We start from the raw sequence: 17,600 nt of genomic DNA on the forward strand, positions 1-17,600 counted from the left end.
TTTTCTATCGTAGGTGGAAAAATGAAAAATTGTAAAGTGAAACCGAAGATTGATATTTTCCTGACTATGTAACAAATCTAAGATCGAGAAGTATTAAATTAAAGAAAAGTATTGGCCGAAGATACTCGTGATAACAATCCACATATCCTGTACTCATTTTCAAACGAGAACCGTGGAAAATTGTAAGCCTACAATAAAGGTTGATACTTCTTTGACAGTGTACTTTCCAACCTAGACTAACAATCTGTAATGATAGACGTTATCGAAAGTGAAAAAAGGATAATTTTTCAGAACGATCGAATCACCAGGTGAAACAAATCAGTATCAATATTGTACGAAGACTTCGTAATGATCGACTTTATAGCTAATTTTCTCAAGAAGGTTAATCTTTTTTACACGTTGAAGAGATTGAACAACACGTTTCGGTATAACTGTCGCATAAATTTATTACATCACTCGTAATTACAACGTACATATTTACACGAACTATCGTGTAACTATCGTTCCGAATACTCGTTTCGGCGCACGGTGGCTGCGCGCTCACGGGCGCCATCTTGATCATGCAGCTCCAAATTCAGTCGCTTTCTCGGTGTCGTCGCGAGTCCGCGACGCAGCCGATTTTCGCGTCGCATGCTGCATCTTGATACCTGAAACACGAGGAAACAATTATATGCTATGGCGTTCGAAGCATCCGCTGGGAAACCGTTGCCAAGGTATAAGGCAAGTACTTTGTTTCGGAATCGAGTGGTTTCGCCGATTGACAAAGATTCTTGATTCCCCTTCAATCCGCGCAAACCTCCGTCAAACAGCAGTTACCGCGATCCTCGACCGGTCATTAATGCGTTACGTTTCCTGTCAAGCCACCCATTTCGTTCCGACGTTGCTCGTTAAGTACAGGACAGAATCAAGGACGTTGTATGTGGAACTGGGATCCACCGACTTGGTGAACTGACCGAGAAGAAATTGTACTTTAAATATTGCGTAGAAAAATTTACATACTGGAACGAACCAGAAGGTGTTCGATAGATCGATAGAGTCCACAATCGAGAAGATACTCGAACTGTCCTCGTGTGCAACATTACTGGTACGATTTAATAGTAATTAAACTACACCTTGCCCTGAGAATAAAAATTTAGATGTTCGAACAATCGAGAAGATACTCGAACTGTCCTCGTGTGCAACATTACTGGTACGATTTAATAGTAATTAAACTACACCTTGCCCTGAGAATAAAAATTTAGATGTTTGAACAATCCACAAGATACTCGAACTGTCCTCGTGTGCAACATTACTGGTACGATTTAATGACAATTAAACGACACCTTGCCCTGAGAATCAAAATTTAGATGTTCGAACAATCGAGGAGATACTCGAACGAGATGATTCTCGTAAATGATATTGTCGGTGAGATTTAGTCGTAATTAAGGGATTTGAACGTTCCGTGTTCGGTGACATTTAAATTATTCATCAACCATGGGAACGAAAATTTACTAATTTCGCGAGAGTGGATTTTCGTGGAATCGTGGAAGAAGTTTCTTCGAAGACGCGGAGCTGAAATTGTGTCGCTTACGTTCGTACAACAAAGTCGAGAACGTAATAACGCAGTACACCGCTCGGGTGATTTCAACGCGCGGTAATAGCCATCGTTGGGGCTCAAAGAGTTAATATCGTACGGTTCGAGTGATAGAAACGAATACAAGTTCTCTTTCCTTTCTCGAGCATTCACTCCGCTGTTACGTTCGACTCTAGTTAATTCGAAATGACTTTCACTCGGTAGAAAAAAAAAAATTGTTTTTCTTGTCCAAGTGGCTCGTCGGTTCATCGCGTAATCGTTATCGAACGAATCTTATATCACGAATACCTCCGTTACGTTATTAATCGACGGGACGACGTACTTTGGATTATTAGACGCCAGAAATATTGCGGAATGAACGCGCGCGACATTTAAACGAATATACAAACGCGAATTTAATTACACTTAATCGTCTTGTAACACGGTTAATTCGTGCCCGTATTGTATCGAAACCGTGTTCAACGGAACCTGAACAATACAATGGAAACATTCGTGTCGTACGAGAATTGTGATACGAAAACCTTGTTGGAAGAATACTGTGTTGTCTGTTTATTTATAGCTTGAACCAGTGTTAAAGGTACAACAATATTGTACAAACTCGTCGTAGAGGGCTACCAGTCGCGTAAGATTATTTCTATGAGTAGTAGGAGGAGCGAAACAATTTAAAAATCTACAAAATCCGATATGAAAACCTTGTTATAAGAATACTATATTATACACTGTTAAACATACAGAAAAATTATTCAAACTCGTCGTAGAGGGCTACCTTTATAAGTACTTTTATAAGTAGTGGGAGGAGCGAAACAATTTAAAAATCTACAAAATCTATCGACGTTAATATATATTCAATTCGTACTATTAAACTGAACCTTGGAGGTCCAGATACAAAGCTTCGTGCGTACGTCAGAAACTCTCAGAAACATTTTTGCGTAATTCTGTCATTTGTCGCGAAGTATGCTCATTGGAAAGCTCGCGCAAACGATGTCGATAAAACACGAATGGCAAAGCTGAGCGTGCAATTGACCAGCGTGTCCGTTTCGTGTACGATCGAATACGTTTTATTTTCAGTCTCGTGCCCATCAACGGTCGTTTTAATACTCGTCTCGCTCGAGTTCGAGACACCTAACGCGAGACGTTGCATCATCAGGTCCCTGGTCAACGGTTGAACCGATTTGGATATCGAACGTCGCGCTAGGAAAATTAGAAATCGATCGAGATGAAAATACGATCTCCAGAGGGTCGTTAAGACCGTTGGTTTAAATATCGATCACGTGTTCGCTCGATCACGGTAGTCGACCGAATATTTCGAAGACTGTTAAATTATATACCTGTTCCGAGCACGTTGTCAAGAGACAGAGTGCCTGCATCGTGTTTCTCACAGTGACATAATCGTGCAAGATTCTCACGGAAGATTTCGTTCGAATTTCTCGATTAATCAAAATTTTCGCGTTTCGAAGGAAATAGTAACGCTTTCGCGCGATTCTCGACATTCTTACGTCGAGACGCAAGATCGATCGTGGAGTCACGCGTGATTTCGGCGCCAAGTTCGAATCGAGCGCGCGTCAATTTTCGATTCGATCGCTGTCCATCCGTTTCACGATTAGCGTAGACTCGTTCACGGAGCTGGAAACGTTCGTAAAATTGTACCACGTTCGTCACCTTCACGCGAGTCCTTCGTGAGAAAGCACTGCTACGGTTTTCCCAAGTGCTCTCGAACGGGCGGCGATAAAACCGCGAATGGAACGCGTGTGAAAAATCACGCGGCTGTGGCTCGCCTTTCGAAACTTCGATCGATATTAAAACGATCCCAGATGATCCAGTCGGTTAATGACTGAGTGGAAAAAAGGATCCGTGTAACCGTCTCCGACTGCGTATCACCGTTTTAACGAGTTCCGAGATTACAGATTGAATCGCAACGAGTAATTAGGCCCTGGCCGGTCAGACGTTTGATTATTTTCTTCCGGGAGTTGCTTCGTAATTCCTACTTTTCTTGCAACTTTTTAATCGAACATTTATCAACGTTCGCGGCGCTACGGGACACGCTGACAACGTTTTCACGGTACTTTGTGGGGGCATGTTACTTATTTTCGCTCTTTCTTAGACACTCGATCAACGCTACATTTCGTAGCGATATATAATTCTTGCGTCATATGTTAGAACGATAATCGTCCAGGTCCGGTTCACTCGTGCACGCTTCAACCACCTTATACACGGTGAAGAAGACTTTGCTACCGCTCGGTGATGCATGTAACGATCTCTTTGTACTGTCGTTATTTCTAACAAATTTTATTTTTATCTACTGTTATATTTATCGTTAAATAACTGTTACTAATATTTACTTCGTTACCGTATAATAATACACAGGAAAATATCTTCGTAGTCTCGATATTTCTAACAAATTTTATTTTTATCTGCTGTTATATTTATCGTTAAATAACTGTTATTAGTATTTATTTCGTTACCGCATAATGATACACACGACAATATCTTCGTAGTTTCGATAATTCTAAAAAATTTTATTTTTATCTACTGTTATATTTATCGTTAAATAACTGTCATTAGTGTTCATTTTGTTATCTCATAATGACACACAAGACAATCTTTTCGTAGTTTCAATATTTCTAAAAAATGTTATTTTATCAACGATTATATTTATCGTTAAATAATTTACATCGCTACCGTATAGTGATTCACACGACAATTTCTTCGTAGTCTCAATATTTCTAAAAAATGTTCCTTTATTATATTTATCCTTAAATAATTCCCTTCGCTACCGTACAGTGATTCACGCGACAATCTCTTCGTAGATATTTTTAAAAAATGTTCCTTTATTATATTTATCGTCAAATAATTCACTTCGGTACCGTATAGTGATTCACACGAGAATCTCTTCATACATATTTCTAAAAAATGTTCCTTTATTATATTTATCCTTAAATAATTCACTTCGCTACGGTATAGTGATTCACGCGACAATCTCTTCGTACATATTTCTAAAAAATATTCCTTTCTTATATTTATCCTTAAATAATTCACATCGCTACGGTATATAGTAGTGATTCACGCGACAATCTCTTCGTACATATTTCTAAAAAATATTCCTTTCTTATATTTATCCTTAAATAATTCACATCGCTACCGTACAGTGATTCACACGAGAATCTCCTCTGCGTACCCTCGATGTTTCTATTTACCCGATGTTAGAGGATAGTCTCCCCGGAGGGAACATTTCTCTGGACAATGTGGAAAAATTCTGTCGGCGCAGGGTCGAGGATGGAACGTATCCGCGGCACGATCGGTGCCCTCGTAGCCCGTGGGTCGTCTGCTCCATTTAGAGGAATATCTCGGTTTTACAGAGCGCTCGTATTATCCGCGGAAATTGGTTCCAGCGAACGCGAGGTCAGGGAAGACCGGGCCGACGCGAGGATCGCGTGCAGGACCGACTACTCATCCACACTCACGTATTAAACATAAGTGCCACTTACCTATGCCTGATCCTCACGAGCCGCGAGCATCTCCGACTCCTCCCCTCCTTCCCGTGTTTCGTTGTTGCCGCGATCCCTTGGCTCTGCCCTTGTTGCCGACTCCGTTACGTTCCGTCCTTTCTCGCGGGCACCGGTACGTCTTTCCTCGTGGCGGTTCCCGCGAAAAACTCGGGCCCCGATGCAACGCGAACGCCCCGACAGGCCCACGGTTCGCCGGAAACCTGTAAATTTCGTTACTTTCGTTTCTTTTTTTTTTTCTCGATTCTCTTCCAACGAAGTATTTTTACCGATTTTGGTAAGAGAGCTGGAAACCTATAAATTTTGTTACTTTGGTTTCTTTTTTTGCTTTTTTTTTTCGATTCTCTTCCAACGAAGTATTTTTACCGATTTTGGTAAGAGAGGTGGAAACCTGTAAATTTTGTTACTTTGGTTTCTTTTTTTGCTTTTTTTTTCGATTCTCTTCCAACGAAGTATTTTTACCGATTTCGGTAAAAGAGCTGGAAACCTGTGAATTGTGTTACTTTGGTTTCTTTTTTTTCTTCTTTTTTTTTCGATTCTCTTCCAACGAAGTATTTTTACCGATTTTGGTAAGAAAGCTGGAAACCTATAAATTTTGTTACTTTGGTTTCTTTTTTTGCTTTTTTTTTCGATTCTCTTCCAACGAAGTATTTTTACCGATTTCGGTTAGAGAGCTGGAAACCTGTAAATTTTGTTACTTTGGTTTCTTTTTTTCTCGATTCTCTTCCAACGAAGTATTTTTACTGCTTTCGGTAAGAGAGCTGGAAACCTGTAAATTTTGTTAGTTTGTTGGTTGTTTAAATTCTTTTCCATGGAATTAGTTTTTCCTCCTTTGGTAAGAGAGCTAGAAATTTGTAAATCTTGCTACTTTGTTGTTTGTTTAAATTCTTTTCCATCGTATTACTTTTTCCTCTTTCGGTAAGAGAGCTAATAATTTGTAAATTTTGTTACTTTGTCGTTTGTTTAAATTCTTTTTTCCTCTTTCAGTAAATACTGGAAATCTGTAAATCTTGCTACTTTGTGGTTTATTTAAATTCTTTTCCACTGAATTATTTTTTTCACTTTCAGTAAATACAGGAAACATGTAAATCTTGCTACTTTGTGGTTTATTTAAATTCTTTTCCACCGAATTATTTTTTCCTCTTTCGGTAAGACAGCTGGAAACTTGTAAATTTTGCTACTTTGTTGATTTTTTAAAATCTTTTCCACTGAATTATTTTTTCCTCTTTTGGTAAAGGAACTGAAAACCTGTGAATCTTGCTACTATGTTGTTTGTTTAAATCCTTTTCCATCGAATTATTTTTTCCTTTTTCGGTAAGTTGCTAGAAACTCATAAATCTTGCAACTCTGTCTTTTTTTTTTAATTCTTCTCCGTCGAATCGATTTCTTCATTTTCGGGTAAGTTGTCAGAAACCTTTTAACCTCGCTGCTTCCTATTTTTGAAAAATTCTTTTCCCCCAAATTGACTTTTTGCTTCTTCTACAAATAATAACACAAAGATAGGTTGCGCATATATATATATGATTTTTTAAAAAATTCTTCCACACCAAATTGTCATCTACTCGTTTCTATAAGTTACTAGAAACCCATACTTTCAAAATTCTTCTCCACCAAATTGATTTTGTTTCTTTTTCTCTAAATTCCTACACTACGAAAAATACGTATCAATAGCATCTTTCCATAGCCTAGATTGTGCCTATATTAACGAACCTTACCAGATTTTCCAAATATTTCGAGTCTTTCGATGCTGTTATAATCACACAAAGCATTCACCAGCCAGAGTCTCACCGTTTATTAATTTCTGTGTTATGTTGTCTATACAATTTCTGTATAGAAATAGAATATATTTCAAAAGAAATAGAGACATAACCAAGTGAGATAGAGAATAGAAACATATATAGAGAAAATCAAGAGAAATAAAGAGATAACCAAGTAAGATAGAGAATCGAGAGAGACAACAAGAGAATCAAAAGAAATGGAGAGACAACCAAGTGAGATAGAGAATAGAAACATATATAGAGAAAACCAAGAGAAATAAATATTATAGATAACCAAGTAAGATAGAGAATCGAGAGAGACAGAGAGGGAACAAGTAGATATCTATCGTCACGATAGAAGAATTCGTGTCCCCATCGTAGCTTCGAACGATTCCTCGTGAAATATTCTCGGTCACGGTTTTGAATTTTTCGTTGAAAAATAAAACGAGAAGACATCCCCGTGGAAACGTGGGAACGAAGCGGTCTCCCGGGACTCGTCCCGTAGGAAATTCGGGATTCGATTTCGCGGAGCATTTGAAGCCGCTTTAGAAACGGTTATTGCGCTCCTAAAGTGCTACAAAATTGGACGCGCGTCGTGATCGCGCGCGAGATCCATCGCGCGAACGGAATATGGGGGCGGGGGAAGCGAGGAAGAACGAAAACACGCTCTCCCGTGGATCGAGTGCGGTACCGTTCGATCTTGAGCGGCGTAGCCGCGCGAGGATCCCGCGGATGGCTCATTTTCACCTGGGATTACCTTTGGCACACAATCATCCGCCATTAAGGCAGTCTGCAAAAATTTCGAAAACACCGGAATATCCCTTTACACGGGGCAGAAAAGGCGATCTCTCGTGGTACGCGCATAACCCGTCCGCCGCGTCGGGTATATCACGAATAGCCCCGTGATCTCGCGGCATGATCTTTCAAGATCGGGAGTAAGGAAGAGTGGACCGGGGGCGGGAGGATAGAACGGGACGGGTGAAGAAAATCGGACGTTGTGTGTGTGTGAGTGTGTGTATTGGATGGAGAGAGAACCGAGGGAGGTGGAGAGCGAATTGAGGAGGAAGAGGCAGGGAGTGAATTGAGAGAAATAGAGGATCGAAGAGACGGAGGAAAGAGAGATGTGAAGAGAGAACCGATAGAAATTGGGAGAGAGCTAACAGAAGTGAAGAGAGAGCCAAGAGTGATGGTGAGAATCGGGAGAAATGAGAAGAGAGTGAAGGGAAATAGGAACAGTGTGATTAGGAATGAAGAGAGAACTTAGGAGAGAGGTAACAGAAATTGGGAGTGAACCTGGAGGAGTAAAGGAGGAAGGAACAGAGCTAGGACTGAGAGAAATAAAGGAAGAGGATTGAGAAGAGTGAAGAGATAACTAACCGAGAAAAATCAAGAGAGAATTAAGGGAGGACTAAGTAAGAGTAATAAAGCAAGAGGACTAAGGACAATAAAGAGAAAAGTAGAGAGAGAATGAAGAGAAATAAAGAAAGAAGACTAAGAAGAATAGAGAGAAAACTAACCGAGAAAATTGAAGAGAGAATTACGAGAAATAAAGTAAGGGAACAATAAAGAGAAAAGTAAAGAGAGAATTAAGAGAAATAAAGAAAGAAGACTAAGAATAATAAAAAAAAAAAAACTAAGCGAGAAAAATCAAGAGAGAATTAGAGAAATAAAGAAAGAAGAGAGATAGAGAGAGAACCAGGAGAAATGGAGAGATAAAACCAAGTGAGATAGAGAATCGAGAGAGACAACAAGAGAATCAAAAGAAATAGAGAGATAACCAAGTGAGATAGAGAATAGAAAGATACAGAGAGAGAATCAGGAGAAATAAAGAGATAACCAAGTGAGATAGAAAATTGAGAAAGATAGAGAGGGAACCAGGAGATAGAGAGATAACCGAGTGAGATAGAGAATAGAAAGATATATAGAGAGAGAATCAGGAGAAATAAAGAGATAACCAAGTGAGATAGAGAATCAAGAGCGACAGAGAGGGAACCAGAAGATAGAGAACCCAGAACGAGAGAAACAAGAGAGCCGGTAATGCGCGAGAGCGAGGAAGAGTGGGAGCAACAACGAGTGCTAGATCTCGAGCAACGATCGCAGATCATCTTCCCTCTTCGAACGGTCTCGTCCTCGATCCTAGACGGAGGCGGCGGGGGCGAAAAGTACGAAGCGTTGCGCCGCCGCCGCCGCCGCCGCCGCAGCCGCAGCCGCAGCCGCAGCCGCCGTATCCTCCGCCGCCGCCGCCATTATCAAATTATTCACTCACACCGAGCGCCATCTATCTTCGGGCAGCGCGATCGTAACGTGTTATTATTTGATCCTCACTTTGTTAGCGATCTGACTCTAACAGGCCCGCGATATGTACCTGGTAGATCCTGCTCGGTGATCTGGAGTACTTCTCACGATCTCGCGGCCGGCAGCCCCGTAGAGACGTTCCTCGCGTAGCGGCGATCCGCTTCGCGCGGTGCCAGCCTGCAGCCGAGCAGCCAGAAGCCTCTCATCTTTGTCGCACGAAACGGACGGAATAGAAACTCGGCGAGGATCGTTTAGGCCCCGATCGCCGCGCGATAACGTCGGGATCCACGAGCGAGTAACTTATAACGATTACGGTCGTGGCAAATTTTAATATTCCCGGCGCGGTGATGGAACGGATCGCGCAGAGATCGACCAAACCGATACCGGAAAACGGTAGTCGTTTCTTGGTGTCCGTGCTCTCTCTCTCTCTCTCTCTCTCTCTCTCTCTCTCTCTCTCTCTCTCTCTCTCTCTCTCTCTCTCTCTCTCTCTCTCTCTCTCTCTCTCTCTCTCTCGGGGTCCTCGATCTTTCGAAACGGCCGCTCGCCGGAAACCCAAGCACGAAACTTTTACTTTTTAATAATTCCGCGCGGACCTTTCGTCGAAAAACATCTCGACTATCGCGGCCTGGACTTTCGCGGGATGAAAGTTTCACGCGGGGAACTTTTTCAAGATTGTGCCCGCGGAGTTGTTTCCTGGAACGAAAGTTCCGAAAGAAAAGTGTGTCTAGGAAATTTCTTTTGGGAATGGTTCGATTGAATAAATGGAACTTTATATTTGTAGTATATTCTCGTGGTTGAAATTGTTTTTAAGGAGATATTTTAGAATTCTTGCAATAAAAGTTCTGAAAGAAGTGTGTCTACGGAATTTTTGTTGGGAATGGTTCGATCGAATAAATGGAACTTTATATTTGTATATTCTGGCGGTTGAAATTGTTCTTAAGGAGATATTTTAGAATTCTTGCAATAAAAGTTCTAAAAGAAGTGTGTCTACGGAATTTTTGTTGGGAATGGTTTGATTGAATAAATGGAATTTTATATTTGTAGGATATTCTCGTGGTTGAAATTGTTTTTAAGGAGATATTTTAGAATTCTTGCTATAAATATTCTGAAAGAACTGTTTCTATGGAATTTTTGTTGGGAATGGTTCGATTGAATAAATGGAACTTTATATTTGTGGGATATCCTGGCGGTTGAAATTGTTCTTAAGGAGATATTTTAGAATTCTTGCAATAAAAGTTCTGAAAAGACTGTTTCTGCGGAATTTTTATTAGGAAAAATATCATCAATTAAAAAGAACTTCAAATTTATAGTAGGTATATTTTAACGTTTAAAAATAATTCTTGCGGAGATATTTCAGAATTCTTGCAACAAAAGTTACCCATCAACCGTTTCCACGAAACTTCTGTTTCACAAATAGAGCTTCAAGTTTATGATATACTTTAAGTAATAGATTTCTTTGACGACTTAACGTAAATGTTCCTCACTTTCTTTTAAAAATATTTTAATTTTCGGTGAGAAGATTTTAAAGATTGATAGAAGACCAAATACAAAATAGTGATATAGGCGTTACGTGTGTTTCATTGAATTTATTCATACCTATTTACATCGAACTAATATTTCAAACCGTACCCCTGTGCGGAAGAGCTTCTCCCACATCGAGTATACATATACTTTGAACGCCTATAGGCGTTTACCGCAAACTATCGACCGATCGATCGATCGAGTGTCTATAGCGATCTCAAAATGTTAGAAACAACCTAACTTCAACTTAAGCGACCAGAGTAGAATAAAAAAAACGATTAAATACTTCCACAAAGTAATCCTCGCTTAAATAAAAAATGTTCAATTTCTCTAACAGTATCCATTCAAGTCGATTTTTTAAAGCAACCAGAGTAGAATAACAAAACGATTAAATACTTCCACAAAGTAACCCTCGCTCAAATAAAAAATGTTCAATTACTCTAAGTGTCCATCCAAGTCGATTTTTTTAAGCGACCAGAGTAGAATAACAAAACGATTAAATACTTCCACAAAGTAACCCTCGCTCAAATACAAAATGTTCAATTACTCTAAGTGTCCATTCAAGTCGATTTTTTTAAACGACCAGAGTAGAATAACAAAACGATTAAATACTTCCACAAAGTAACCCTCGCTCAAATACAAAATGTTCAATTACTCTAAGTGTCCATTCAAGTCGATTTTTTTAAACGACCAGAGTAGAATAACAAAACGATTAAATACTTCCACAAAGTAACCCTCGCTCAAATACAAAATGTTCAATTACTCTAAGTGTCCATTCAAGTCGATTTTTTTAAACGACCAGAGTAGAATGACAAAACGACTAAATACTTCCACAAAGTAACCCTCGCTCAAATACAAAATGTCCAATCACTCTAAGTGTCCATTCAAGTCGATTTTTTATTCTCTCCACAATTTCGTGAAACACTTTACGCGGAACCAAACCCAAACGGTAGATCCTCGAACAGAGCTCGAGATTCACCCGACTCGACCCCACGGACAAACATTATCGCGGCGAGTATGCTATTAGTTCTCGCGCGCGTCGTTTCGCGTTTTCTAATTACGGAATTTGAGTTGCCGCGAAATGAAATATGCGTGAAAATTCCCGAGTGGTTGCTCCGCCGGCCGATCGAAGTTATCCATCGTCTTTTATCGCTTCCTCGATCGATCGAGTCACTTCGGTCAGAATTAAACGTTAACGCGGGTTTAACGCGGCGCGGCGAGCGACCACTCGTGGAAATAATTTTGCAATTACGCGAAATCGTAGCGGCGATCCTCGGTCGCGATGCACCGGCATCGCTCGATTTTCCCCCGACGGACGAGCGCGTAATTTAAGCGCTCGTACACGCGAACGCGCGTTCAGAAACAGAGACACGGGCTCGCGGGCGCGCGCTCGCGCGAGCGCACACCGACACGGTGCACAATTATCCGTATTTATACCGGTCGGCCGGCTCTAATTGCCTTGTGTAATTCTCATAATCGTAAATACACGCGTCAAAAGGTGTTGAAATCCTAGCACGCCTCGAGGAGCCCCGGCTCGATAAATAAATCACGGACAGAGCCGAGATACGTAATCTAATTCCGCGATATGGGTAGCTCGAGAGAGGCTCGAGCGAGTCTACCCCCCTTGTGTCTCACCTTCCTCCCCCTCCACCACTTCTTCCTGATGGAAACGGATAGTTTATGCAGAAGACGTTGAACCTAACATTTCAGGGATCAAGGTGATCCCCTACCGGGTTTTGCCACGAAATGGCACCGACTGGAGCCGATTGCTTCTCTTTCGCGTCTCACGATCGGAACGGCTGATTTCGCGTTAACTCACCGGCCGAGATTATTTCCCGAAGTCACGTGAACCCGATACCGCGATAATGACTCCGTACCGGCGTTTTGTTCCTCGTATTTGGTGAATCGTACAGGGAGACCGTGATTTTTCCGCGACCGTGCTGTGGGAAACTATTCAAAATGGCCGTTACACCGATCGAGAGCAGCCCGCGTGCACGCGCATTGTCTGGATACGGGGAACCTGGCCGTTGCTTTTGTAACACAGCACACCTCCGCGAAATTCTCGAAAGATGACTTTCGTGCATCACCGTGCGCTGGAACGCCGCTGGAACAGAATGAATGGGGGATTTCCCAACGTCTACCGAGCGAGAGGCGTCGAGTCTCGACGAAGAACTTGTTTCTCGGTTCTCGATACGATACATTGGCTCGCGACCGTCGCCAATAACGAACAAACCATTGAAAATAAATGTTCGAGCGACGACAGGGACGATCGGTGGATCGTACTGGGTCATCGAGGACGCAGTCGTCTTGTGAACTTTTACGCGTCCAAAATAAATATTGCAAACGAAAGTTATTCCAATTGGGAATTCTTAAAGAGGTGAAGCTTTTCAACTGAGAAAAACTACTTATTGAGAATAAGTAGTGTGAATCTACTTTAACACTTCTGTTGGGATAGATGCAAGAATGATTTGGGTGACTTTTAAACGTCACTTGGTAAAATAAATATTGGAAACGAAAGTTATTCCAATTGGGAATTCTTAAAGAGGTGAAGCTTTTCAACTGAGAAAAACTACTTATTGAGAATAAGTAGTGTGAATCTACTTTAACACTTTTGTTGGGATAGATGCAACAATGATTTGGGTGACTTTTAAACGTCACTTGGTAAAATAAATATTGGAAACGAAAGTTATTCCAACTGAGAATTATTAAAGAGATGAAGCTTTTCAACTGAGAAAAGATTCTGTTGCGTGAATCTACTTTAACATTTTTGTTGGGATAGATGCAAGAATGATTTGGGTGACTTTTAAACGTCACTTGGTAAAATAAATATTGGAAACGAAAGTTATTTCAACTGAGAATTATTAAAGAGATGAAGCTTTTCAACTGAGAAAAGATTCTGTTGCGTGAATCTACTTTAACACTTCTGTTGGGATAGATGCAACAATAATTTGGGTAGTACCACATGTTGATGACGAATAGTTTATGTTGCATTTTAGGGACTTTCCTTCAGTTTCTTCAGTTCAGTCACAAGCAGTTCCGCACTGTTCGTTATTTACATCAGGTTAAATCATTGTAGTACTGAATACTCGAGATCCCTGTGTATTATAATAAACCCGATATTATAATTTGAACTTTTTCAACTACGTTGAACTGTAGAGTTCGAGATCCCTGTGTATTATAATAAACCAGATATTACAATTTGAACTTTTGCAACTTCGTTGAACTGTAGCAAGAGAAGGTTTAGAGAGAGACACAAGGGTTTGGTTTAAAGGTTAAACTTAAATTTTCTAGTTTATTTGCACGTAGGTCTGTATATACAGTCTTATCCTGTTGAATTGCTTTGAAATATAGTAAGTGAGAATGGGGATTAGGGCAAAGTTCAAAGATGTCAATCAGGTACTGTCATTCCTGGACTGTGGGTTGTTTTTGGCGAGTCGCAAGGGCAAAGTTTGATTGATGTCATCTGATGATAGATAATCTTTGAATAATGAGTCATTTGATGCTTTGAACATGGTTGGTGATTTTATGAGGAAAAGTAAGTCGAAAGTATACAGTAAATTTTTTTATACGAGGCATGGTTTTCGAGAAAATAGAATCTAAATACTCGTCGGATAGGTGTATATTATGTCTCTGGTTAATAATAGAAAGAGAAATTGTCCGATGACTCTGTGTCTCGAAAAAGTAAGTCGAAAGAATAAATTAAGTTTTTTTTACGCGAGACATAGTTTTCGAGGAAATTGAATCTAAATACTCGTCGGATAGGTGTGTACGATATCTCTGGTTAATAATGAAAAGAGAAATTGTTCGATGATTCCGCGTCTCGAAAATATGAGTCGAGAGTATAAAGTAAGATTCTTTTATACGAGACTTGATTTTCGAAAATATTGAATTTAAATACTCGTTGGATGGGCGTGTACTACGTTCCCGTTTAACAATGGAGGTGTAAATTATTGTCCGTTGATTCTGTATCTAATATTGTGTGCCTGGATATAGAAATCGCGAGTAAACTGCGTTACGCTGAATATTGATAGGAAATAATGTTTTTTATCGTTCGAAGCATCTTGCTTCAGCACGAACGTGTACGATTTCCGCACGAGTCGAGGCTATAAAATAATTTCGCGTTTACGCTTAAATAGCCTTTTCCTAGAAATATTCTCCTTTGGACTTCTTCGCCGCTCGAACAATTCCAGGCATCCTTTGAATTAATTTTTCGATCGTATCTCGAGTTCTTCCAACGTTTATTTAGCAGCTTCCACGAGTGCTTCGACGTTGGTATTTCCCGATCTTCTAGCACACGCTTTGAGAGGATTAACGACTTACACCGGCATTTATCAACGAAACAAAGAATACACGGACAGGGAACAATAATAAAGTAATCTATCCTGCTGGTTTCTAGACGTCGATTAAAATAATTGAACCATTACCTTTTAGTAATTATGCTATAGAGCGTAATAAAGAGTGATCTCACGGTTTTAATCGGCGGTGTAAAAAGACTGGAAACGTTTAATAAAAAAGTCACGTTAAATAAACATTAAAATAGTTTCGATAATCTTCCACCGTCCAGGGTGGCTAAATTTACTTAGTAAACGAATGATTTGAGTATTGAGGGTAAAAATTGGTAACGATTGGTTTCAAAGTGTCAGTAGATATACCAAGTCTTTTTTTTTATTATAAGAAAAATAGTTTCTTCTAATAAGTAGGGTCATCTTACTGTTCGAAACACCATTAAACATTTTTCTCCGCTTTGACATTTCAAAAATCGCACAATTTTCGTTAAGAAAGATTATTCCCGATCTCTAATCGTTTCCAAGTCAGATCATTAAAGGTCGAACTTTGGAGAGTAATTGCATCCCTTGAGCTCGAGTTGCAGCACCTATAAAAATACATATCCACTACTATCGAATGAAAACACGTATGAAAACACCCCTTCGAAGAAATTCCTAGACTCTCAGTTACTACCGTGAAATAAACGCGATACATAACCTCTACTACGATGTTCCATAATAAATAATGAAAAAAAAATTCGTTCAAAATTGACATCACATTTATCCCATATACATATTTAATCACAGAATCGTTCGAAAGACGAAACACTCGAAAGTGTCCAACCCGTAAACCGTAGTCATTGAAACCTGTAAACAGTCAGTTGGCGAAAAAGAAATATTTCCACAGCAAAGTCTACAAAGTTGATTTCGAGGAGTTCCCGCCCCTTTCGGCCCCAGCCCGTGTACAGCTCGTCCATTCGAGGTCAAAGGACGCGGTCGTCGGTCGGGCGATTAATTTCAATCGAGCGAGTTTCACCGACCGGGATCGCGTTCCATTCAAATCGATCTTCGGTACGGCGAGAGAGGCTCGGGGCAGAAGCCGCGCTTAATTCTAAAACGTTTCTAACGATCTCTCTGCTTGATATTCCGGCGTCGCGCGCGAAATGGTGGCTCGGACTGGCGAGTGTCCGGTCGCTTGTCGAATTCGATCACGTAGCGTTTTAACGCTTTACATTGAACGCAGCGCGTGCTCTGTGTAGAACGGCGACGCGGTTACTGCGCGGTGGGCGTGTGTGAGTGTGCGCGGACCGTATGCGCGTAGGTGTGCGGGGGTTGCCAGGGCGGGTGCGCGCGACGATGCGCGCGGGCGCGCAAAACGCGCGTGCGTACGCATAGAGACGAGTCGTGGGTGTCGAGTTGTAAAACAAAGTAGTTTCCAGGGGGGACGTTCCAGCTCTCGTCGGAATTTATAGAAGACACACGTCGAGAACGATTCGTGGCGCGCAACCTTTCGGCGCCGCCGTCGGAATTACACCGGGGGCGCCTTTAACACGCTCGTTGTCAGGTGGATCGGTTTGATTTACATCGTGCACCGGTCCAAGCGTCGGTAACACCGGTATCGCGTGCCGCGTACACTGCTCGCGATGTTACAATTGCGATCGGGGCTTTTTCGCGGTTCGAGAGACCGCGCGTGTACAACGTACGGGAACCATCGCGATAGATCATACTACGCGGATAGTGAATTTGCAACGCTTGTCGTTCGGTCGTTGATCGCGCTACGGAACACCGGCTCGCGGTACACCGTGAGACGCAAGAGACGAAAGAGAAAGAACGAACCGGAATATTTGAACTCTTGTGCGCGTGGCACCTCGGGTCGAGATAGACCCAGGCGTTTCTACTAGCTTTCGCGATAGTATGCTCTTCTACTCGTTGCGTCACGAAGTTGAAAGGAGGAGTTTCTTACGTTTGAGATTGTTTTGAGTCGGAGAGTTAGAGCGTAGAGTTAAACGGGAGACACTTTGAGGTTAAGTCGCGCGAGTAGTTCGCGTGGATTCGTTGGGTGGGTTTAAGGGTAGAGTTTGATTTTACCTTTTGGTGGTATGGGGATTAAGGCTCTCGAATTTACAGAAATATAATTGTACACTCAGGTATTATCGATGAATTTTGTCCATTAGTTTTGTTAATACATGCCTCCTTGTACTTCTATAATTGAAGCTGTTACAATACACATTCAGTCTTCTCATCTTTCTTATTGCATTGCAAAGTTAAAAACACGAATTTTGTGTGTTTGGAGCCGCAGACTCTGAGCGTAGACACTTTGAGGTTAGGTATAGGTCTCGTTGACGAGATCGTTGGAAATTTAGGACGAGATTTTACTCCAACTAAGTTCTTAGTTTAATAACACACCGTGGTATTATTAACCCGTTAACGATAGTTTTGTAACTATATAGTTACAACTATATAGTTACTAGTTCTGTATCCTATACAGTTTCTTATGTAATTCCAAAAGAAGCTCACACTCGTATTGGTGATAGCACTCGGTTATTAATACGACCTCCACCGAGCAATAATTTTATTTAACCATGTTCCAACGTAGATTGTTCAAAGAGTCGCTCGACTCATAATCGAAACTTTTGTAGGAACGTTCGCGGCTCAGACCGCGTGTACTCTCAGTGTATACAGCCAT

At 40.9% G+C, this 17,600-nt stretch overlaps 1 protein-coding gene across 1 annotated transcript in view; it reads right to left on the reverse strand.

The window, feature by feature from the left end:
* Nucleotides 1-432: 432 nt before the first annotated feature.
* The window catches only part of LOC143151194 (uncharacterized), a 92,719-nt gene continuing 75,551 nt past the window's right edge, over nucleotides 433-17,600 (reverse strand). The window contains exons 3-4 of the mRNA XM_076320103.1: nucleotides 5,059-5,279; nucleotides 433-647 (exon numbers count right to left, since the gene is read on the reverse strand). Of these exons, the coding sequence (XP_076176218.1) occupies nucleotides 5,059-5,279 (221 nt within the window). The 3' untranslated portion in view covers nucleotides 433-647. The remainder of the gene's footprint in view (nucleotides 648-5,058; nucleotides 5,280-17,600) is intronic.

Source organism: Ptiloglossa arizonensis, chromosome 1, assembly GCF_051014685.1.
Source record: "Ptiloglossa arizonensis isolate GNS036 chromosome 1, iyPtiAriz1_principal, whole genome shotgun sequence".
In the NCBI taxonomy this organism is placed as follows: domain Eukaryota; kingdom Metazoa; phylum Arthropoda; class Insecta; order Hymenoptera; family Colletidae; genus Ptiloglossa; species Ptiloglossa arizonensis.